Source organism: Hyperoodon ampullatus (assembly GCF_949752795.1).
Source record: "Hyperoodon ampullatus genome assembly, chromosome: 2".
In the NCBI taxonomy this organism is placed as follows: domain Eukaryota; kingdom Metazoa; phylum Chordata; class Mammalia; order Artiodactyla; family Ziphiidae; genus Hyperoodon; species Hyperoodon ampullatus.
In genome coordinates, this window is record NC_136915.1 from 171,014,418 (window position 1) to 171,039,102 (window position 24,685).

A 24,685-nucleotide genomic window follows, 5' to 3' on the forward strand; every position below is an offset into this window, starting at 1 on the left:
TCCTTCTGAGTCCGGGGTCCACGGAGCTTGGCGCTGGCGGGGAAGCCTGGCAATTCCGCCTTACTTCGCTCTGTATGAGGGAAACCCCTCAGAGGGTAGCTCCCTTTCTAATTTTTGTCATATTCTTTGGCCTCTAAAAGTTCTCATCCCTGGGAGAAAAAAGTCACTCCTGAAATGTTAGCTTCCATGAAGAGGCTAAGGGATTGTTAGTCGGTGGTACCTTGGGACCCTGGATAGAAATTAAAATTATCACTGATGTTTGTAAAATATTGTTTATCGTCATACTGTGTGATAGATTATGACTTAAAAAATTTTTTACTGATGGGATCACAGTCTGGGTAGGATGCCGCAGTAAGAATGGGCCAGATGGTTTCATGATGAGATTATTGGTTAGCTTTTGCTAACCAATTAAAAGGCGTTTCGTTTGACGTTCTTTCCGTTTTCTTAGATTTTAAACAAGCTTAAAATAGTATGACTGGAGTCAATGATTTAAACTATTTTTGAATCCTGAAAGAAAGTTATCAAAATTGTGTGTATATATGGACTTAGTTTAGACTCACACTAAAAAATCTACAGTCATAACCACATGGGATTTAGCAGACACATAAGAGGAAGGAATTAATTTCTGTCTCTTGCTACAGTTCCTTATTAAGAGGGTGGTTCTGGCCTAAGCCAGGTTTTCACTGATGATACACATTGAATGTGTGAAACTCACAAGGAATACGTGTTAGGTGATTCAGTTTGTGTAAGATGTATTTCTGTTCCAGAATGTAGACTGTGTGCCATATGGCCAGTACCCTGGGGATGAAGATTAAAAAAACTGAAGGGGATTGAATATCCTGTGACGCAATTTGAAAAAGGCTTAAGGGACTTCGTTACAAGAGTTTATGATTTATGTTCTTTGTTTACTTGGGAACTATCCATGAATTTTTTGAAGTTACAGGAGAAGAATGGTACTTGTTATTTGATGAACTTCATTTACTTCCCTGAGTCACTTCAAATATGGCTTTTTTTCTTTTCAATTATAGCATAATAGTTTGATTTAATAATACCTAACATGTTTAGTTTGTAATTATTTTATTTTTATTTATTTTGCTGATTCTGTGTTTTAGTTTTAAATTTGAGTTTTCACATGGGTGAGGTACTTTGTGAATAGTAAAGCGTATCTACTGAGTCTTCAGGCAACCGTTTATTTACAGGTCAGAACCATGTTTTTATGAAATTAAGGGAAAGCACTGATGAGTTCCATAGACATCTTACTCTAACAATTAGTTATGTAACTTAAACATCTTAAAATAATAAATTTCAAGATTCCTGATCTGAAAATAAAGCTGATTATCCTAAGGCATATGTGACTGCAAAAAATAGTATTATTTATATAAGTGTTTTGGATCACAGTGAGTTTTAGTCTATTCTACATCATTCTTGGCACCCTTACTTTTTAAAACAATTTTTAAAATTTTATTTATTTATTTATTTTTGGCTGCATTGGGTCTTCATTGCTGCACGTGGGCTTTCTCTAGTTGCGGCGAGTGGGGGCTACTCTTCCTTGCGGTGCGTGGGCTTCTCATTGTCATGGCTTCTCTTGTTGCGGAGCATGGGCTCTAGACACGTGGGCTTCAGTAGTTGTGGCGCATGGGCTCAGTAGTTGTGGCTTGCGGGCTCTAGAGCACAGGCTCAGTAGTTGTGGTGCTCGGGCTTAGCTGCTCCGTGGCATGTGGGATCTTCCCGGACCAGGGCTTGAACCTGTGTCCCCTGCATTGGCAGGTGGATACCTAACCACTACACCACCAGGGAAGCCCCGGCACACTTACTTTTAATTGGTAGGTAAGTAGACAAAACAGTTTACGTGATTTAGCCTGTTTTGCAGCTTAGGCAGTGATAAATAAACTCACTCTGAAACATTGATTTGTTTTCTTCAGGTCACTTCAAAATATTCCTCTCAACCTCTGATTTCCAAATTATTGAGGCATGACTTGGAGTCCTTTAAGAAAGTCCATTTCCTATTTTTAGCTTAAAAGAAATAAGTATCTAGAAGGATACAGTCCAACTAATACATTAGAAATAGTTATAATTATCCAGTTGAATAATTGAGTAGAATAATTAACACTCAGTGTGCCTAAAACTAATTTTGTCTTGAGAGGGAAGGGGAAGTAATATTAAGAACTCTGCAGAGGAAAGGTGGTGACATTTAAATGAAATAGACCTTAGAATTTAAGTCTTGAACTCAGTTATTCAGACACTGATCATTTATTTTAGAGTAAGCATTTTCATGGTACTGTGCATTTGTTTTTACATTCTCTTGCATTTCATAAGTCGGCAGTTATTTGCTAATTTGCATCTTATAGTAAAAGTTAAAATAAACCTTAAGGGTCATCTAGCTCTATCATTTGTCTAAAGTTTCAGTCTCCTTTGAAACAGTCATGCTGTGATTATCTTCCGAGCTATGTATAAACATTTGATCAACAGGGAACGCAGCTCACTTCAGGGCAAGTTTGAAAATGTAAATTCTGCCTTACATTGTGGAAAAATTTGCCCCTGAGTTTCTAGTCCTTCGTACTAGTCTTACTGTTTGAAATAATGCAAGTCCAACCCTCCTTTACATGGTGACCATTTAAATATTGTAAAGCAGTTGTCATGACTCTCTAGGAGATTTCTCTTCTGTGGGCTAACATTCTGAGGGTTTTCAAGTATTCCTCAGAATACTGGCTTTAAGGCATTTTATTCTCATAACCCACCTTCTTCCCTTCTCCTTGTCTTTTATTTCCCTGTCTCCTGGTTTACCAACCTCTCAATGTGTTCCAGCTTGTCTTTTGTTCTCTAAACTGTAACAAACTGCATACAGAGCTTCGTATGTTATCTGTACCTCAGCCAGGTCTCAGCCTTGGAGCCCATTTATGTTTTTGTCCTCATTATTTTTTTTCTAATTGATGTATACTTGACTTACAATGTTGTGTTAGTTTCTGGTGTACAGCAAAGTGATTCATATATTCTTTTTAATATTCTTTTCCATTACGGTTTATCACAGGATATTGAATATAGTTCCCTGTGCTATACAGTAGGACCTTGTTGCTTAACAGTAAGACCTTGTTGTTTATCTGTTTTATATATAGTAGTTTGTATCTGCTAATCCCAAACTCCTAATTTATCCCTCCCCTACCCCCTTTCCCCTTTGGTAACCAAAAGTTTGTTTTCTAGGTCTGTGAGTCTGTTTCTTTTTCATAAATAAGTTCATTTGTGTCATATTTTAGGTTCCACGTACAAATGATCTCATATGGTACTTGTCTTCCTCCTTCTGACTTACTTCACTTAGTATGACAATCTCTAGGTCCATCCATGTTGCTGCAAATGGCATTATTTCATTGTTTTTTATGGCTGAGTAATATTCCATTGTGTATATATACACACCACATCTTCTTTATCCATTCATCTGTTGATAGACATTTAGGTTGCTTCCATGTTTTGGCTATTGTAAATAGTGCTGCTGTGAACATTGGGGTGCATGTATCTATTTGAATTATCTCATCCTTTTAACTCATTTTGAACATACTGTGCACTAAAACCTATCAAAAAGTTTTTTTCACACATAATGTTATCTCTTCTCTTAGCTAGTGCTTGTACAGCTAGTGGAAAGATGGTCTCCCACATGCTTTCATTATCATTTGGTGGTGAACAGTAGAAGGAAAAAAATGTGAATCTTGCTTTAGTAAAACTGGCACCAGGTTAGGTAGTCTGTTCAAACATTTGGGGAGAATAAAATGAAACTAATGGCCACAACAGAGTTTGATGTTTTATGTTTATCAAATCAAACATAATTTCTCTCATTTTGTATCTTAAAAAGTGTACCTAGATTTCATGTATTCTTGACATCTGTACTTTCTACTTCCAGAAAAGGTTTTAGGCAACTTATTCTTGGTGTAGGAGCAAGAGAAGGCAGGTATAGAAACAAGGTCCCAGGTGTTTGGGGCCCTGAAGATCATATTTCTACAGTTATTTTGAAACTGGACCTAAAATTCTAAGTATATTTATAGAGCATTGCTCTTTTTGTTTAAGTCAATAGTGGAACGTATGCAGATTATTGCTGTATATTTCTACCTTTGGCTATTTCATGACAATTAGATCTACATAAACAATTTTCCCTCAACCATTTTCTTTTTGAAAAGAAAATATGACATCAAACTGATGCCTTCTCACTTCTTCTAGACCCTTCTCCAGGAACACATTTATGTTCAGGCCACATTGGAAAATTCCATGCACTTCTGTGTTAGTTCTTTCTCATGCTGTTCTCTTGTCTGGGATAGATGATGAACTCTCGTACTCATTATTCAAAACCCATCTCATTTTTCCTTGATATTTCCAATTTTAAACTGAGTTAGTTGCTTTTTTATTCTTCTTTCCACAGTCCTTTATAATGTACCTTTTTCCCACTTATCTACATTTTCAATTTTTTTTTTTTTTTGCGGTACGCGGGCCTCTCACTATTGTGGCCTCTCCCATTGGGGAGCACAGGCTCTGGACGCGCAGGCTCAGTGGCCATGGCTCACAGGCCCAGCCGCTCCGTGGCATGTGGAATCCTCCCGGACCAGGGCACGATCCTGTGTCCCCTGCATCGGCAGGCGGACTCTCAACCACTGCGCCACCAGGGAAGCCCTCAATTTATGTTTTTTATCTACATTTTAAATTTATGTATTTTGTTTATGTTTGTCTTCTGTATCAGGCCTCAAGAGCATATTTTATAATTTTTATAGGAATATTGTAGGTGTTCAACAAATATTTGTCAAAATTGCAGTACATATTCACACATATAAATGTTATGCTCACACACATAAAGGCACGTTATAGGTAAAGATTAAAATACTTCCTCTATTTGAAAAATTATGGAGCAAAAAATTAGGACTTGGAACTGACCTCAATTTGCAGATAACTTTAGTTTTTTTGTAAAAATGGCTGAGTGGTATTTTAATAAAAAGTTTTACACCATTTTCACAAACATTTATTAACTGTCATCTGACATTCTTATTTCTTGTCACTGCCTTCCAGATAGTACTAGGCATCACAGTTCGTTTTTTATGGAAAAGATATATTTTATTTTGAATTGACAACAGTTTGACTTCTCTGGAAATTAGTATTTACTATAACTGAGAGTCAGTTGTTACATAGTTAAAAAAAAAGCTCTCAGATCACAAATTATAATTATGCTATATAAATTACCAGAAGGATTGAGAAACTGAGAATTAATATAATTGTTTTTATTTGAATATGAGAAAATGTGAATGAGTGAGACTAAAAAGCTGATTCATCAGCTCGTACCTGGACAAGGAGTTTTAATGATTGGTAGGGATGTGGAAAATCCTTCTCTAAGCCTCAGATAGTTTTCTTATCCACCTTTTTTAGTCTCCTTGTAAATAGGGTGTCAGGAATTGCGGCGAGGTGGAATGGTTGTTAGGAGTGGTACACCTAGAAAATGTCTGGCCTTTGTAAGTCTCTCTTTTAGGGTATGCTGATATGTTTATTCTGAACATTCCATAATTTGTGTTTCTGTGTTTAATTAGCTTACCTTTAACCTTAAAGGTAAGCTAATTAAGCATACTCCATACTACCCCTAAAGTGGACATGACGTACACCTTATCTCTTTTAATCTTATAACATTATTCTTTAACAAACAGAAAATGGATGAAAATAAAGAAACTGATTCAAAAGATAGTGGAGAATATGAAGATGACTTTGAAAAGGACCTGGAATCGTTGATTAACGAAAAAGAAAAAAGTGGTGCCAGCATAATAGAGGTATATATAAATTGCCAACAGAGTTCATAGTAGTTATATTAACAAAGTGTTTTGTAGTTCTTGAGGAGTTTCACATATATTATCTCATCTAAACCTCACAAAATTCCTTTGATATACATAGAACAAGTGTAATTATCCCCATCTTAGAGATGAGAAAATTGAGGCATGGAGAGTTTAAACGTCCTAAGGCATAGGGCTAATTAATGAGAGAACAGCGATTACGTTAGCACATAAATAATTTATTGCATCAAAAGTAAAAAACAAATACAGTTAATTTCTACTTTATATGAACCTGGGTAAAATCCTGGGTTTATTCTTTTAATATACATGAAAAATAAAACAAATCCTCAAAAACATGGTCTTCAGCTAATATTGGAAACCTTAAGAGTGAATTTTAGGGGAATGAGTATATGGAAAAAAGTAAAAGCTTAAAGACTGAGCCATAGGAATATTTGTAGGAAAAAGTGGATCCATTAAACATGATTCTGTACTATTTATCAGACATGTAGAAGGGAAGTCCAGGAAAATGAACCAGTTCCTGGTTCACAGAAGGTTCCTTCTTTCTCTCTTTACATATATACAGTGTGTATGTGTATCCATATATAATATATATGTGTGTATATATATATGCATATGTATTGACACTAATTATATTATATATGTGTATTACAATAGATAATATGTAATTATTATGTATAATATAATTATTGTCAATAAATAGGGAAGTAATAAAGAAAAGGACCAAGATGGGGATAAGAAAAGGTGACTTGAGAGGGGCATTGATTAGAGTAGTTACAACAGAAGCCAGATTTAAGAGAGTTAAGGAAAAGAATATGAGGAAATGAAGGCAGCAGGTTTTACATCACAACGGTCTCTTAGTTCCTTTTTGCTTTCTTATGCAATGGAGAAGACAGATGGGATAGATGATATTTAGAAATGGCAACAGAGTCAAAAGTGAAGACTTTTCCAAGATGACTTTTACATGGGAGTTTTATGCATCTTTAACAAAAAAATAATCAAAATGAGTAGAGGTAGAGATACCCAGAGCAATAATGCTGAACCAAGGTCTCATGACTAGAAGAGTGTGAGAGCCACAGTACAGGGTAATAGAATTAGAGAAGTGATAATGATAAGTCATTGTTTTATTTCTTTATTCATTCATTCAACAAAAAGTAATGATCACCTGCCATGTGTCAGAGGCTGTTCTAAGTGCTGAGGATACAGCAGTGGTCAAAACAGAGTGCTGTAATGAGTCTTGCTCATTCTGGTGGATTATTACAATCACTTTTTCCCTTGAGGCTGGTAGGAAAAATGGATGACAGAGGTTGAAACAGGGCTGAGGGTCGGGGGATGATTTTATTGTAGTGGGTTTTACAAAGAAGTGAAAGCTAAAGGAGAATTTGGAAACAGATACTATAGAAATGAGCCAGAGAATCAAACATGGCTAAAAAGAAAAATTACAAGGCAGAGATCTTAGTTGGTCTTAGTTGTTTGGTAGTCATTTTAGGGGGCCAAGTTTATTTACTTATTGGACATCCAGCAGTGTTGTGCAGGTTAGGAAGAGAAGGCTGTTAGAAATGGTGACTGAGCTAGTAAAAGAGGAAGGGAATTTTAAGGGGTTGAAGAGAGCAGAAAAAAGTAGCTCCCATGGAACTCTTTCAGGAGGAGAGAATTGTCTGAGAAAGAAAAAATTATATATTTTAGGGGCAAAGTGTTTGGTAGGTGAGGATACATATTTGTAGGAGAGATGCTAGGTAGGAAACCATTAGTTAGAAACAGATGTGGAGCAGGGTTTTGTGATGTGATAGTGCTGGTTTATGGTTCATGTGGAATTACATTTGTTAAAAAAGTAAGACCAAGTTATATAATAGTGTTTAACATAGATTATTGGAGCCTCTGAAGATAGCTGAGGAAAGAGAATCTGATCCAGAGCTAAAACTTACCCTGATATTTGGGTATAGGTCCTGCAGAAAATAGCAGCAATACTAATCTGAAAAGATTATAGGAACCTCAAAATTATTAGGACTTGACCAAAGGCAGTGACCTTGTAATGGTCCTGGGGAGAAAGATATCTTTTTGAAAAATACAAATATTACAAGGAGAAAACATTTAAAAATATATTCTTCTGAAACTGTAAAGGGAGGAACATTTTATAGAGGGAGGAATATTAAAATAATATTGTACTATTTGTAGGTACATTTTTATACATTGGCATAAAATTAAAAAAAAAAAAATAACCAGTCTAGTACTTAGCAACATCAAATTCAAATTTAGAGTTAAATTTTTCCTGAAGTGCTTTTCCCTTGGGGTGCTCATAAATATGAATTAGAAAATTATGAGTGAAGTATGAGCAGGAAGCATGTAAATTTTCCCACTTATAAAATAAATTACATGAGCATGAAAATCCATTTTGGATTGTCTACATATAAATGGACAAAAGAGTCTCAATTTTTACTGAAAATGAATCTCATCTCTGTTTTTCTAGAAGGCTTGTGGGAATGAAGAGAATATTAACCAAGGCTTAAAAGAGAATGAAACAGAAATAGAACACTCCAAGCAGCTTTCTGATCCTGACAAATCTTTCAAGGATGAGGTTTCATCGAGAAGAAATGACTTCATTTCTGTACAAAGTATTCAACCTTTGGATCCCGTATCAGATTCAGACAGTGAAAACTCTTTACAGGAATCCAAACTAGAAAGCCAGCAAGACCTGGAGGAGGAAGAGGATGAGGAAGTAAGGAGGTATATTATGGAGAAAATTATACAAGCCAACAAGCTTCTACAAAATCAAGAACCCGTGAATGATAAAAGGGAACGAAAACTTAAATTCAAGGACAAATTAGTTGATTTGGAAGTTCCTCCTCTGGAAGACACTGATACTTACAAAAATTATCTTGAAAATGAAAGTAATGTGTCTGGAAAACTGTCTCAGTTATGTATTTCCAATGAATTTGCACAAGAAAATGTGCTCCTGTCGCTTACTGATGAAAATTCTGAAGAAAACAAGGATAGGAAAATACTAGTAGAGAGAGATGGAAAGTTTGAACTTCTGAATTTACAAGACATTGAGAGTCAGGGGTTTTTGCCCCCCATTAATAATGCTAATTACACAGAAAATGAACCTCAGCAGTTGTCACCCAGATCTCCCAATTTATCTGTCAGTGGAGTCGAGAAAGAAGAGCCAATAGCAAAAATTCATGCTCTTGCTCACTCATCAACAGAAGAGCAACTGGCTTATATCCCTCAGCCACCACCCAACCCCAAGACTCATCCAGGTTCTGCTGCCAACTCAGATCGAAGTAAGGGGAATGGAAAATCTAGTCATAGGACACGGTCTGCAGATGTACCTCCAGTGACCTCAACATACTGTCTCTCTCCTCGACAGAAAGAACTGCAAAAACGACTAGAACAAAAGAGAGAAAAGCTAAAGAGAGAGGTGAGAGCACAAGTGGGCATTATATTGAAAGTAGAATATGTTTTTATGTTTTATAAATGCTGTAGGAATTGAAATGGTTCTCAAATTATTTGCTATATCTACTTGCTTGTTTTGTTTTTCTTTTGTTAGATTAAGTGGTTAAGTGTTAAGCATCTGTATTTATGGAACAAACACCATGATTACCTTGGTCCTTTCTGGTAAGCATCACAAAAGCATAGTAATGAATGACCCGTGTTAGAGCTAGAGGAGACCTCAGTGATGACTTCATCTGATCCTTTCATTTTAAAGGTGAGGCTCAGAGAAGTTAAGTGAGTGCTGAAAGTAATCTTGTTATGAGGTAGGTGAAAATCAGATGTCAGATGAAAAAATGAAGGCACAAATTTGTTGGGGTTTAGGAGGCAACAGGTGGGACTGGATTATGTTCTCTGGGGTGTGTGTGTGTGTGTGTGTGTGTATGTGCGTGTGTGTGTGTGTATTTCATATATCTTCCAGGCCTACTGATGGAAGAATTTTTCACATATTGAGGTATGGGGAAGTCATTCTGGCTTATACATGATTTGTCTTGAACTTTATGCTAACTAGAACAGCCTGTCTTATGGCCTGTAAAGCATACATTGTACATCTGCTTTCACCATTAAAGAAAAAAAAGAATGTATTTACCAGATTTCTTAGAATGTCCACTTTGAAGATAGGATAAATGCTCCCCCACTTCCCATGACACCAATGCTAATACTCCTTTAAAGATGAGGTTCCCTTCCCAGACACCAAGGTCATACTGAATTACTGTGTACATGTTAATCTGTCTCTTTTGAAACCTTGAAGGGATGTACCCCTCTCACGCTTGATGTTCTTTGTTCTGACAAGATATAAAACTATGGTCCAAGTATCCAAAATGGCACTGGGTGGCCATCGTGGATGTGGTTTCAGATGTATTCCTGTATCACCGAGAACTTGAATTTTCTGAACTGTATCAAGCTCAAGTATATCAGCAGACCTTTCCAAAATAATATCTGCCAGCTGCAGCCTTATGCTCTCAAGGTCTCCCCTTGAGATACCATTTCAGATACCAACCATTTCAGATACCAACAAATCCTTGCTTAACAAGCACCCTTATTTCTTGCCAGCTTCAATCCTGGTTCTTGACAAACAACTTATGTAACTTTGCAGTTTTTGATTATATATATGCCTCCCCCATTTTGTAGTCCAGTGGAACACAATTCAAGTGGTTCTTGAATTTGTGTCTCCTGGGCTATAGTCCTTAGTTTTGCTGGAATAAAACTCTTTTCTATTCCTATTACAGATTATTTTCGTCAACACTACAGTTCCTTGATTTCAGGGGTTTTAGTTTTAGATTAAGAATAGAACCTCATAACCTAAATGAAATGTCTCCAAAATGCCATACAGAATCCAAAATTATTATTATTTTGGGAGTTTTTTCTTGCTCTTAAATAAAAGTATTTTATAATTGAAAATTCTAGGTACTAAAACTGGGGGATTTTCTCTAAATTACCTAAATCAGCGCCCTGGTTCTCTGTTTTACTGGATACCTGATAGCATGAAGCTGAACCATATAAAATGTCTAACTGTAAATACCAAACTGCAACAGAATCACAGTTAATAGAACCTTACAATTAGAAGAAACCTTAAAGATTATTTTACAGGTGAGAAAACTATAGTCTAGATCATTTAAATAACTTTATTGAAGTCCCTCAACTTGTCTGTAGCAAAGTCAAAATCCCAGTTTTCTTTTCATTTGTTGAGAAATGGTATATTGTCTACTTATGTAGGAAATTATCATGGAAATTTCTGGCATTTAAATCAAACTCACATTAGAAGAAAAAGATAAAAAAATGAAGTTAGTAAGAACGTGTAACCTACAGCACACTCAGGTAGGAATCTGAAAGGGTGCATACTTAATAAAATTTTGCTTACTTGGGTACTGAAATCTGAACTCTAACAGTCAGACTCAGCTTACTTGTTTCAGGTATATAATAGGTACTTAAAAGGATCTATTAACTCAGAACTTTATGATAACACAAAAGAATTTGTTGAGAATAACTGAACTATATGTTTGCTGTACACACATATACATCTATATGTGTATTTGTGTATATACTTCTGTAAAAGTTATGCAGGAGGTTTTATATAATTTTATTGTCTTTTCACTAATGAATTAATGGTCATCTTTAACCGGTATGACTGATGGATAGTTCTGTTTTTCTCTTGATCCTCTTTTTTAGGTGTCAAACGCTCTGTTTTGGGATATACTTTTCTCATGTCAGGATCCTCATAATTAAATTTCCCTTTGCTTATGTACTTGCTGAAGGCATTGTCTTTGAGTGCTAAGAATTTAAAATATTTTTAGTTGGTTTCAGGGGAAGGCTTTCCTTTTTTTTTTTTGCGGTACGCGGGCCTCTCACTGTTGTGGCCTCTCCCGTTGCAGAGTACAGGCTCCAGACGCACAGGCTCAGCGGCCATGGCTCACGGGCCCAGCCGCTCCACGGCATGTGGCATCTTCCCGGACCGGGCCACAAACTCGTGTCCCCTGCATCGGCAGGCGGACTCTCAACCACTGCGCCACCAGGGAAGCCCAAGGCTTTCCTTTTTTATGCCCAGCAAAATATTTGCTGGGTTGGGCAGCTATACTCCATCTCTCTACACTAAGTGCATCATTTCACTGTTCTCTCTGGCAACTGTAGTATCTGTGCTTTGGCTGATATCTTCTGTATAATCCAGATGTTCCATCTGGAAAAATAATTGTCTTATAATACTGTCTATATTCATGCAAGGCATCCAAAATCCTTTTGGTAAAAATGAACTTAAATATAAAATTTAATATTTAATAAGTTCACATATTATATAATGTAAGCTCCTTTACAGCTTAGAAAATAGTATACTGGTATTTTAAAAGACATTTTATGCCGTTAATTGGATAGAATTTTCCCTTTCCTTCCTATATGTTGTTCAATCAAAAAGAATTAGAAGGGCTTGCTATATTGTAAAAATGTAAGGAAAGAACTCTGAATTCCATTATTTGAAAACAGTTTAAACATGGATTCTATAATTCACTTTATTTCCATGCTAAAATTTTAGTATTGGAAGAGACTTAAGAGCTTGTTAATACAACTTCATTTTATAGATGAGTTAAGTGGTTTGCCCAAACTGACATACTATGATGGCAGTATGATTGTTAATCAGATCTCCTAACTTCTAGCTTGGTGCTATTTCCACTGTGACATGCTGCTTTGTTCCCAGTAACTATTTTATAACTCTTCATAATTGGTATATGCTTAAACCAGTGAGGTACTCTCACTTCTAGTTTAAGTAACTTTCTTTTATAACATTAGTTGAATAATGCAGTTTTAAAAGTGCATTTTGTTCTCATAGTTAACTAATTACTTAAATATTTTTCTGATAGCAGAAATGTTACCTTATGATTATACACTAGTTGAAAATATTTTTAAACATTATAAAAAAAATCTCAAACACATACGAAGGTACAATTAACCCCTGTGTCTCCATTACCCAGGTTCAAAAGTTATTGAGACTTTGACATATTTGTTTCATCTCTTCCTTTTTTGGCTGAGGTATTTTTTAAAATTTATTTATTTATTTATTTATTTATGGCTGTGTTGGGTCTTCGTTGCTGTGCATGGGCTTTGTCTAGTTGCGGCGAGCCAGGGCTACTCTTCATTGCGGTGTGTGGGCTTCTCATTGCGGAGGCTTCTCTTGTTGCGGAGCATGGGCTCTAGCTGCACGGGCTTCAGTAGTTGCAGCGCGTGGGCTCAGTAGTTGTGGCTCGCAGGCTCTAGAGTGCAGGCTCAGTAGTTGTGGCGCACGGGCTTAGTTGCTCCGCAGCATGTGGGATCTTCCCGGACCAGGGATCGAAGCCACGTCCCCTGCATTGGCAGGCGGGTTCTTAACCACTGTGCTACCAGGGAAGTCCCTGGCTGAGGTATTTTTAAAGCAAGTCCTAGATAGCCCATCATTGCTACTTGTACACTTCAGAAATGATTGTACGTGTCAGAAAGAAAATGATTATAGCATTTTGTTTTGTAACCACAATGCCATGTATCACAATTAGCAAATTTAACAATAATGTAAAAATTTTAAGACATTTATAGTGCTTCTATAGACCCCATGTAGTGCTTCTAGAGTGTGGTGTTTTTTTTCTCTTTTGCACAGCTGCAATTTGGGGAGTTAAATACCAAGAGTAAACTAGGAAGTGAAGGAGAGATCCAAGGAATTCTTGAACAGCATGTTGTATAATATAGATCTATGTAATTGTAGACTTTATCTTGACAATTTAATTTATCTGAAAAGTCCTCATTTTTTTCCCTAAGCAAATTAGAGGTCCTGTTTTTTAGGGAGGCCCAACTTACAGATGGAAATTTTTAGGGGCAGGGAATCCTAATTTCAGACCTCAAAATGTATCTCTCTACTTCGATAACACATATATAATTTTATTAATTTTTCATTAATGTGTTTGGATATTCCTTCCACCAGGAAGAACAAAGGAAAATAGAAGAAGAGAAAGAAAAGAGAAAAGAGAATGACATGGTGTTTAAAGCATGGTTGCAAAAGAAGAGAGAGCAGGTCCTAGAAATGAGGAGAATTCAGCGAGCAAAACAAATTGAAGACATGAACAGTAGAGTAAGTAAAACTTCTCTGTGAAAAACAAGTTCATACAGATATGAAAGCTGAATTTATTTATAGAAGGGAGTCTATCAGACTAAAAACCTATGGAAGAAGTAGAAAAAGTGGTCCAAGAACTACCCTTGCAAAATATGCCACATGCAGATGACTTATAATTAAGTTCTAAGAAGGCTTGTAAAAATCAAATGATTCCTATTTTATTCAAACATTTATAGCACAGAAAAGGGAAAGGTACCAATTCATTTTTTTAAGATAGTATAACTTTGATATTTAAATAGGACAATGCACACAAAAACCCTACAGACTGGTCTCACTTGAGAGTAGATGTATAGAAATCTTACGTGAAAACTAACAAAGACATCAAATTATTTAATTTTTTAAAGTTCAAAATATACAAAGAACCCAAGAGAAAGTACAAAAATCATCTATATCCATACTATTTTAAAAATGTATATAAAGTAAAAATTGAAAATTCAATCCTAAGCCCTTCTAGGCTCATCCCCTAGTGGTAACCACTTTTAACAGTGTGCCACAAATCCTTCCAGGTCTTATTTATATTTACATGTTTATGTGCTAAAAAATTATTATATGGTTTGATTTTTTTCACTCATTCATCACGGACATATTTCTAGATCATTACATTTAGATCTCTCTTTTCAAATAGGTGCATGATATTCTACTCTTCAGAGGTAACTTAATTTATTAAACCATTCCTCATTTGTACATATTTAGATTGGTTCTAATACTGCTCTATTAATTAACAGTGCTGTTGTGAACATGTGCATTCTGTAGGAGAACATCAATATTCTGTAGGAGAGTTTCTTGGAAATTTATGACTTATTGGATGTCCAGAATGAAAGCAGTGGTTAAACATGCAAAATTAACCTCCTAAAAGGTCATATCAGTTTATAGTCCCTCCAGCAGTATGGAAGAGTGAATGTTTAACACAACCTGTCTAACATTGTACATAGTTTATTTTCTTAATTTTTCTTTGAATTAATAATATACATTATTATTGTATACAAATGTGTGTATTCTGTGAATTTCCTATTTATAGTCTTTTCTTTTTTGTTTTATTTTTCTTATTGCATTGTATATTAGAGATTTTAATCCTTTGTTTATTATGTCTGTAAATATGTTTTCCTAGGCTGACAAAATGATACATTTTTACATTTATTTACATTTATTATGCCATTTGTAGAAATTTTTAGCTTTTAAAATCTTGGGATGGATGGTACCTTTTAAGGTAGTAGACCTGAAACCACAAACTAAAAGAGAAAATATTGAGAAATTTGACTGCAACTGTATAGTAAAATAATGCTGTGCTATATAACCAAGTAGGGTTTATTTTAGGAAGGAAATTATGGACCAATAATAACAAATCTATTAATATATTCAGTATATAATAGGTAGATAAAGGACAATTTATGGTTATCTTGAAAGATATAGAAAGGGTATTTACTAGTATTTATTATAATTTATTTTTAAGTATTTCTAATAAAATGTGGATTACAATATAAATACTACCTTAGGAAATACTATAGCCATACCCATTAAAGTCAGAGATAGGTAAGACTCCCCTCTATAATAATAATTTTATTCTGGGAGTTCTATCCAATTTATCAAGAGAAAAGGAAATGAGGTATAAATATTAGCAAAGTGGTCTTTTATATTATAAATATACAAAAATTTATAGTCTTTCTGTATTCCAGCAAAAACCTCATAGAAAAATATAAAAGGGGAAGGAATATAGGCATATATAAAAAACCTTGAGCTGAACAGGAATGTGTAAGACCTCTATGGAGCGTCTTTGCAGGGGACCAAAAAGGTGAATTTGGTAAATGAAAATAAATATAATATTCCTAGATGGGGGGAAAATATTATAAATATATGAGTTATTTGCTAAATGAAAACAAATATGATACTCCTATAATATTCCTGGATGAATGAACTAAATATTACAAAGATTTGGGTTCCTCCAAATTTATCTTCATATTTAATGTAATATCCATTAAAAACTGATTAAGACTTTTAAATTGTCATAATTGTTAGTGTTACTATTAATATTTATATTATTAAAGCAAAACTTTTGAATTTTCCAATAAAAAATGGACAAAGGATATGTATAATAAGTTCAAATAATATGGATAAATAGAGTTGTCCATAATATATGAGAGCAAGATACAAATTTGGTAGAGTCAAAGAAATGCCAATTTAAATTTTTTCATGTATTTGATAGATATTTTTTTAACTGCTTACTATATGACAGATGCTATTCTAGGGACAGCATGGAAAAAATAGGTTTATTTTTTATTAATTAATTAATTAATTAATTTGTTTGAGCCGGGTCTTATTTGCGCCAGGTGGGCTCCTTAGTTGCAGCTCGAGGGCTCCTTAGTTGTGGCATGTGGGCTCCTTAGTTGTGGCTTGCCAGCTCCTTAGTTGAGGCACGCGGGCTCCTTAGTTGTGGCAGACGAACTCTTAGTTGCGGCATGCATGTGGGATCTAGTTTCCTGACCAGGGGTTGAACCCAAGCCCCCTGAATTGGGAGCATGGAGTCTTAAGCACTGCACCACCAGGGAAGTCCCAGAAAAATAGGTTTAGTCTATGTTTTATAACTCTCATCTAGTAGGGATTGAAAAAAAAAATTTAAGTCTCAATATAAAACAAATTTATAATTATAAATGGTGATGAATGCTATGGAAAAAAGGAGCTATGAGAGATCATAATGAGGCAAATAAGTGTATCAGGAAAGATTTTTCTGTTGAGTAAAGTAGAAGTAGAAATTAGGCCAAGAATTAGAGGAATTTGTTTTAAGCCAGGAGAACATGTGAGAATGCCTGAGACAGGAACTAACTTGGTGAGTTTGAGAGGATCCAGAAAGTGAGCAGGAATCAGATCATGTGGCATGTTGGGGTCTATAATTTTGTATTTAATCCTGTTATGGGAAGCCATTGAGATTATTTAAACAGAGGAGTGATATATTAGATTTGCAGTTCCACAAGATCACTCTGACTGCCATGCTGTGAATGGATTGGAGGGGGCAAGAACTGATATGCGGAGAGCAGTTAGAAAGCACATATAGTGGTCGAGGTGAGAAATGATGGTGACTTGGGCTAGAATTATAACAGCAGAGAGAGAGAGAAAGAGAGATGTGAAATGTGATATTTGTTTTAGAGTATTAATTGAAGGAACTTCATAATTAACTAGATATGTGAGTGAGGAAAAATGAGGTGTAAAGAGAATACACCAGGTTTCTCTTCTGAGCAACTTGGTGGATGATGGTGCCACTCACTGGAGCAGAGAAAAGATACTGATTGAAGGAAATTATCATTTCTATGGTTGAGTTTGAAGTACCTACAAAACTTTCAGGTAAAGATGTTGAAGATTGACTGAAGAAATGTGTCTAGTATTCAGGACAGAGGTTGGGACTGGAAATATGAATGAGAAGATTAGTGATTTCAAAGATGGGGATGTTGATGTGGCTATTGGAGTGGGTGGCAAGTGCAGTGAAGAAAGGCGTAGAAAATGAAAAAATGAAAAATCTGTGAGGCTGGATGTCAAATGGCTCATTCATTTAGTTATAAGTGTTACTTGGGATTAGGATGGAGAGGTACATTGAGCCAGTTGTGACCAGAGATTGTTAGAGTAATATAGTCAAATAATATAAATATCAAAGGAGCATGGCTTTACTTAAGAGTAGATAAGAAGTTCTCTACTCTTCAGGAGTTCTGAAGAAGTATGAAGGAATAAAGAGTGTATTAACTTCTTCACCAGACCTCTGAAGTACTTGAAGTATGGCAAAAAATGCAGCTTCCATTTGAGAGAGAAAAGCTGTGTCTTACGGGAGAATCAGGATTTGGGTAAGAAAGGAGGTTTAAGGCCAGGGTCCTAGCAATGGTTTGGGAGAATGAGGGATGTTTGGAAGTCTTTATATTATTGAATGGGAATTATAGAGAAGAAACTAGAAAGATTTTGGAGGGAGTGAAGGAATTCGAGATTGGGTAGGTTAGAAGGATAGCACATTACTGTAGTATTTAAGAGTAAAGAAATTGAGAGGCGCTTACGTTTCAATCACTGACCAAGATAAACCCCTGTGACAGCACTGCTGATAATTTCCCAGGGGATGATGGACCTTCAGGCCTCATGGCATTCAGCCTTATGTTATATTTTTATTGGGCATTTGTAAAAATAAATGTATACCCTAATTTTCTATTGTGTTCTCTTTAGAGATAATAAAACTTTGAATTGTATTCTCTAAAAACATGAGCCACGTTGAACATAATTTAAAATTTTTTGGTTAGAAGATATCATGGTTATATATTTCCCTTTGGAATTTTAATTTTTTGCTATATTTTAAGTCTGTCTCAAAAATTAACTTTAGCTAGAGATTATATCATAAACAAATAATATTCTGAAGAACTTCTGTGAACTTTGTCTCTACTGAAGCTGAGCTATAGTATACTTTGGCAGTTGATTAATTTGGCTTATTAATGCATTGTGATAGTAAGTGTATTTTGCTTGTCACTTCTGTGGGATATCTTTTATAATGTGAGTCATAGTTTCCAGAAAATATCCTTACAATATATAGATTGTAGAATGACCTATTTTACATTGAATTAAAAATGCTTTTAGGTGATGGAATTTTTATTGCCATTTAAGGAAGAATAGCTAAAAATGTCTTTCCATCTTTGTAATGAGCTTTGCTTCTCTTGGTCAGTGTTATATATAAGTGATACGTGTGCACTGTATGTATATACACACATATGCAAGCATATGTATGCATGTCATCACTCTATCTAGGTGAACTCCCCGTGGACACTTGCATACATTTTGTATTCTACATTTGGATGTTGTGTTGTATTAATGTCGATGGGCTGAAGTTGGTCTATAATGTTGTTTAAATCTTCTATATCCTTACTGTTTTCCCCCTCTTTGTTCTATGAAGTACTGAGAAAGTTATGTTAAACTATCATTGTGTACTTGTCTATTTCCCTTCTAGTTCCATTGGGTTTTGCTTCATATTTTTAAAAGTTTTGTGTGTATGCATTTATGAATTTGTCTTCCTGATTGAATGACATTTTCACATTATGAGTCCCTCTTATCTTGAAATCTACTTTGTCTGATGTTAATGAAGTCACAGTAACCTTCTTATGTTTAACATTTTCATGTTATAGCTTATTTCATATTTTAATTTCAATTTATCTGTCTTTATATTTGAAGAGTTACTTGTGCAAAGAGGATATATTTGGATCTTTTAATCTATAAATTTGTTACTTTTAACAGGAGTTCATTTATATTTAATTATAATTATTGATAAGGGTAGGTTTTAAGTTTACCATCTTGATATTTGTTTTCTATTTGTTTCATTTGTTTTTAACTCCATTATTCCTCTTTTTTCTGCCTTCTTACAGAGATTAATCAAGTATTTAAAAAATATTCCATTTTATTTTCTTATTGGCTTTTAGTTATACCTCTGAATTATTTTTGAAATCATTGCTTTAGGGATTACGATATGTATATCCTAAATCGTTATCAGAAATAGATTGTTTTTGAAGTTTTTTTAAATTTGATATGGAATTTTGGGTTGACAGTTTTTTCTTTTTTTCCTTTCAGCACTTTACAGATGGTGTTCAGTGGTTTTCTTGCATCCATTGTTTCTAATTAGAAGTCAGTTGTAACTCTTATCATTGTCCCTTTGTATGAAATGTTTTTTCTGTGGCTACTTTAAACTTTTTCTGTTGTGAATTTCAGCAGTTTAGTAGATGTGTGACTCTCTTTGAATTTGACTAACTTGGGCTTTGCTGAGCTTCTTGTATCTGTAGGTTGATGTTTTATACCAAATTTGGGAAATTTTTGGCCACTATTTTTACAAATTTTTTTTCTGTCCTATCATCTTTCTCTTATTATTCTGGAAATCCAGTTTTACATATGATAGAATACTTGCTGTTATCTCAGATGTTACTAAGGTTCTGTTTGTTAAAACATTTTTCCTTTTTTCAGCTTGCATAATTTCTATTGATCTATCTTCTGGCATTGATATCACTTAGGCAATGTCCAATCTACTGTTAAGCTCATTCAGGGAATTTAGTTTGATTTTTGTCTTTTAAATTTCTATTTCTTTTTGTGTGTGTTTGTGTGATCTGTCTTTTTTTTTTTTAGTTGTATTGAAATATAATTAATAAAAAAATTGTAAGATAAAGTGTACAACATGATTTGATACACATATACATTATTAAAGGATTCCCCCCATTAAGTTGATTAACATATACATCACCTTCCCCCTTTTTGGAGAAAAGATTTAAGTTCTACTCTCTTGGCAAATTTCAGTTATATAATAAAGTGTTATCAACTATACTCACCATATTATACATTAGATCCTCAGACTTTTTTCACCTTATAACTGAAAGTTTGTACCCTTTTACCAACTTCTCCCTATTTCTCCCAACCCCTCATAACCACCACTCTCCATTTCTATGAACTAGACTTTTTTTAAGTTTTCACATGTAAATGGTGCTACGCAGTATTTGTCTCTGGCATATTTCACTTATAATAATGCCCTCCAGGTTCAGGTTCATCCATGTTACTGCAAGTTATAGAATTTCCTTCTTTTTTAAGGCTGAATAATATTCATGTGTGTGCGTACGTGTGTGTGTGTGACATTTCTCGATCCATTCATTCATCTACAGACACTTAGGTTGTTTTCATACTTTGTCTGTTGTGAATAATGATGCAACGAACATGGGAGTGCAGATATCTCTTCTAGATAATTTTTTTTCCCCCTTGGATATATACCCAGAAGTGGGATTGCTGGATCATATAATAATTCTATATTTAATTTATTGAGGAACCTCCACACTGTTTACCATAATGGCTATACCAGATTACATCCCCACCAACCATGCACAAAAGTTCCCTTTCTCCACATCCTTGCCAGCATTTGTTTACTCTTGTCTTTTTTGATAATAGCCATCCTAAAATGTATGAGATGATATCTCATGGTGGTTTTTGTTTGCATTTTCCTGATGATGAGTGATGTGGAGCATGTTTTCATGTACAAGTTGGTCATTTGTATATCTTATTTGAAAAAATGTCTATTTAAGTCCTTTGCCTATTTTATAATTGGGTTTTTTTCTTTTTTGCTATTGAATTATATGAATTCCTTGTATATTTTGGATATAACCCCTTATTGGACATATAGTTTGAAAATATTTTATCTCAGTCAATAGGTTGCCTTTTCATTTTGTTGAAGATTCCCTTTGCTGATCACAAGCTTTTTAGTTTGATGTAGTCCCATTTTAAAATGATTGCTTATGCTGTCTTTGTTTTGCTATCAAATCCAAAAAATCATTTCTAAGAACAATGCTAAGGAGTTTATCCTTGATATTTCTTTCTAGGAGTTGTACTGTTTCAGGTCTTACACACAGTCTTTAATCTATATTGAGTTGATTTTTGTGTATGGTGTAAGACAGGTGTTCAGTTTCATTTTTTTGTATGTAGCAATTCAGTTTTACCAATTTCATTTGTTGAAAACACTGTCCTTTCCTCATTGTTATTTTTGGTTCCTTTGTTGAAAATTAGTTACCATATATGCATGCATTGATTTCGGGCTCTCTGTTCTGTTCCATTGATCTATGTATCTGTTCTGCCAGTACCATAGTGTTTGATTACTTTAGCTTTATAATATACTTTAAAATCAGGAAGTGTGATGATTCCAGCTTTGTTCTTCTTTATCAAGATTACATTGGATATTTGGATCTTGTACAAATTTTAGGATTTTTTTTTCTATTTTGGAATTTTTGGAATTTTTGGAATTTGGAATTTTTATGGGGATTATAATGAATTTTTAGATTGTATGGACAATTTTTAAATAGTATGGACATTTTAACAGTATTAGTTTTTTGAGTCCATGAGCATGGAATACCTTTCCATTCATTTGTGTCTTCTTCAGTTTCTTTCATCAATGTCTTTTTGTTTTCAGCATATAGATCTTTCACCTCCTTAGTTAAATTTATTTCTAAGTACGTATTTCATTCTTTGTGATGCTATTTTAAAAGGGCTTATTTAATTAATTCTCTTTCAGATAGATTGTTGTTAGTGTATAGAAACACAACTGAGTTTTTTATATTGATTTTATATCCTGCAACTTTACTGAATTGGTTTATTAGTTCTAACATTTTTAGGGTGGTGAAGTCTTTAAGGTTTCTATATCATATAGAATAATATAATAATATCATGTAATCTGCAAATAGAGCAGTTTTACTTCTTCCTTTCTAATTTGAATGCCTTTTATTTCTTTTTCTTGTCTCATTGCTCCAGATAGGACTTCCAATACTGTGTTGAATAAAAGTGGTGAGAATGGGCATCCTTGTCTTGCTCCTGATATTAGAGGAAAAGCTTTCAGCTTTTCACTATTGTGTATGATGTTAGCTGTGGACTTGTGATAGATAGCCTTTATTATGTTGAGGTATATTCTCTTTATACCCCATTTCTTGAGAGTTTTTATCATGAAAAGATATTTTGTCAAATGCTTTTTTGCATCTATCCAGATAATCATATGATTTTTATCTTTCGTTTTGTTAATGTGTATAACACTGATTGATTTGTAGATTTGAACCATCCTTACATCTCTGGAAAGTCCCACCTGATCATGGTGTATGATCCTTTCTAATATACTGCTGAATTAGCTTTTCTAATATTTCACTGAGTATTTTTACGTCGCTGTTCATCAAGGATATTGGCCTCTAATTTTGTTTTCTTGTAGTATCCTTGTCTGGCTTTGGTATCACATTATGCTGGCCTCATAAAATGGGTTGGAAGTGTTTTCTCCTCTTCTGTTTATTGGAAGAGTTTGAGAAGGATTGGTATTAATTCTTCTGTTGATTTTCTAGAAGCAATCTGGTCTTGGACTTTTGTTTTTGGGAGATTTTTGATTACTGATTCAATTTCATTACTAGTAATCAGTCTATTCACATTTTCTATTTCTTCCTGATTCAGTCTTGGTAGGTTGTATGTTTCTAGGAATTTATTCATTTCTTCTGGGTTTTACAGTTTGTTGGTTTATAGTTGTTCATAATCATCTTTTATGATCCTTTGTATTTCTGTACTATTAGTTGTAATGTCTCCTTTTTCATTTATAATTTTATTAATTTGAGTCCTCTCTCTTTTGGTAAGTCTAGCTAAATGTTTGTCTAGTTATCTTTTTAAGAAATCAGCTTTTAGTTTCTTTGATCTTTTCTATTGTCTTTTTAGTTTCTGTTGTATTTATTTACACTCTGATCTTTGTTATTTTCTTCCTTCTACTAACTTTTGGCTTAGTTTATATCTCTTTTTCTAATTACACCTCAGGTGTAAAGTTAGGTTGGTTTCTTGATCTCGCCTTCTTAGAACTGTCTTTGTTGCATCCCATAAGTGTTGGTATGTTGTATTTCCCTTTTCATTTGTGTCAGGCGATTTTTTTACTTCCCATCTGTTTTTTTCCTTTGACCCATTGGTTGCTCAGGAGCCTGTTAATCTCCACATATTTGTGAATTTTCCAGTTTTCTTCTTCCAGTGGATTTTTGCTATTTACTGGACATGCCAAGTATAATCCCTTCTCAGATCCTTTGCCCTGTTACCATTGCTTGAAATACTCTTTTTCCAGATATCCCATAAATGGTTCCCTCACTTTCTATCTATTGATAAATACCATCCTTTCTCCTCACCTCTCCCATTATTACTCCCTCTGACATATCAATCAGTGAATCAATCATATATTTTCATCTCCTTATCTTGAACAACACTGCCCTATACAATTTTCTGTGATGATGGTAATATTCTATATCTGCAGCATCCAGTAAAGTAGCCACTCGCCATAATGTGACTATTAAGTATTTGAATGTGACTGAGGTACTAAATTTCTAATTTTATTTAATTTAAGTAGCTACATGTGACTAGTGACTACTTTATTGTATAGTGCAGGTATGGAATGTATGAGAAAGGGAGGCTTGTTTTTTTGCAGTACGTGGGGCCTCTCACTGCTGTGGCCTTTTTTTTTTTTTCCCTTTGATGCATCCCAGTAGCTATGTGCATGTAGATACTCTGTGTAGTAGATACTTTGTAAATAGCTGTTGAATGAATAGATCAACAGTGATACCCATCAATCCTGTTTATCTCTGAATTCTTAACTCTTTTAATCTATAACTGCGGATTGAACACTTTTTAGTCATCTCCAGACATTCCCAAATTTTTAAATGTTCAGCAATGGTCCTGTAGATCCATGGGACCTCCTCACAAAGTTCTGTATTATACATCAAAGATCCTAAATTGTATAAATTGTATAAATTAGACCGAAACATACTGGGCAATATGGGTTACAGATAAAGGAAAATGCAAGGTGTGGGAGGTGGTCTTCTCTATCACAGAGTTCATATTTGGGGAAAGTATTAAATGAATGAATCTTTTCCTTTTGTATTCTAGCCAGGCATCCATGTGAGTCATGCTTTTCCCAAGGCTAAAGAGCCCCAAATCTTTCCCTTTGCTCTCTTTATTCTCCCAAATAAGAGCTCTTTCAGCTATCCCTGAATATAGTATCCATCATGAAGTTTGAAGAACCATGCAATAAGCTGCTCCCACTAGCCCATTCTTATGACAAAATCCTCATGGCTGTTATCCTTAAGAAAAAGTTCTTATGGTTGAAAATCCTCATTGCCACCCTCCATAATAATAATTACAGTTTTGGAGATGGGCTTGGCAGTTAGATGCTCTTAAAACTTAAAAATGAAAGTAGAATTTAAAAGAAAGTTTGAATAACACAAATGTTGGGTCA

General features: G+C 34.5%; 1 protein-coding gene across 2 annotated transcripts in view; it reads left to right on the top strand.

Moving 5' to 3' along the window:
- CCDC181 (coiled-coil domain containing 181) overlaps nt 1-24,685 on the top strand; it is a gene marked incomplete at both ends in the record, with an annotated part of 41,730 nt that overhangs the window by 14,536 nt on the left and 2,509 nt on the right. The window contains 3 exons of one of the 2 annotated variants that reach the window (XM_079697245.1): nt 5,667-5,786; nt 8,272-9,222; nt 13,729-13,875. In XM_079697245.1, coding sequence (XP_079553371.1) covers nt 5,670-5,786; nt 8,272-9,222; nt 13,729-13,875 — 1,215 coding nt within the window. Of the gene's footprint in view, nt 1-5,666; nt 5,787-8,271; nt 9,223-13,728; nt 13,876-24,685 lie in introns of those variants that run through there. The other variant, XM_079697244.1, reaches the window with a different exon arrangement.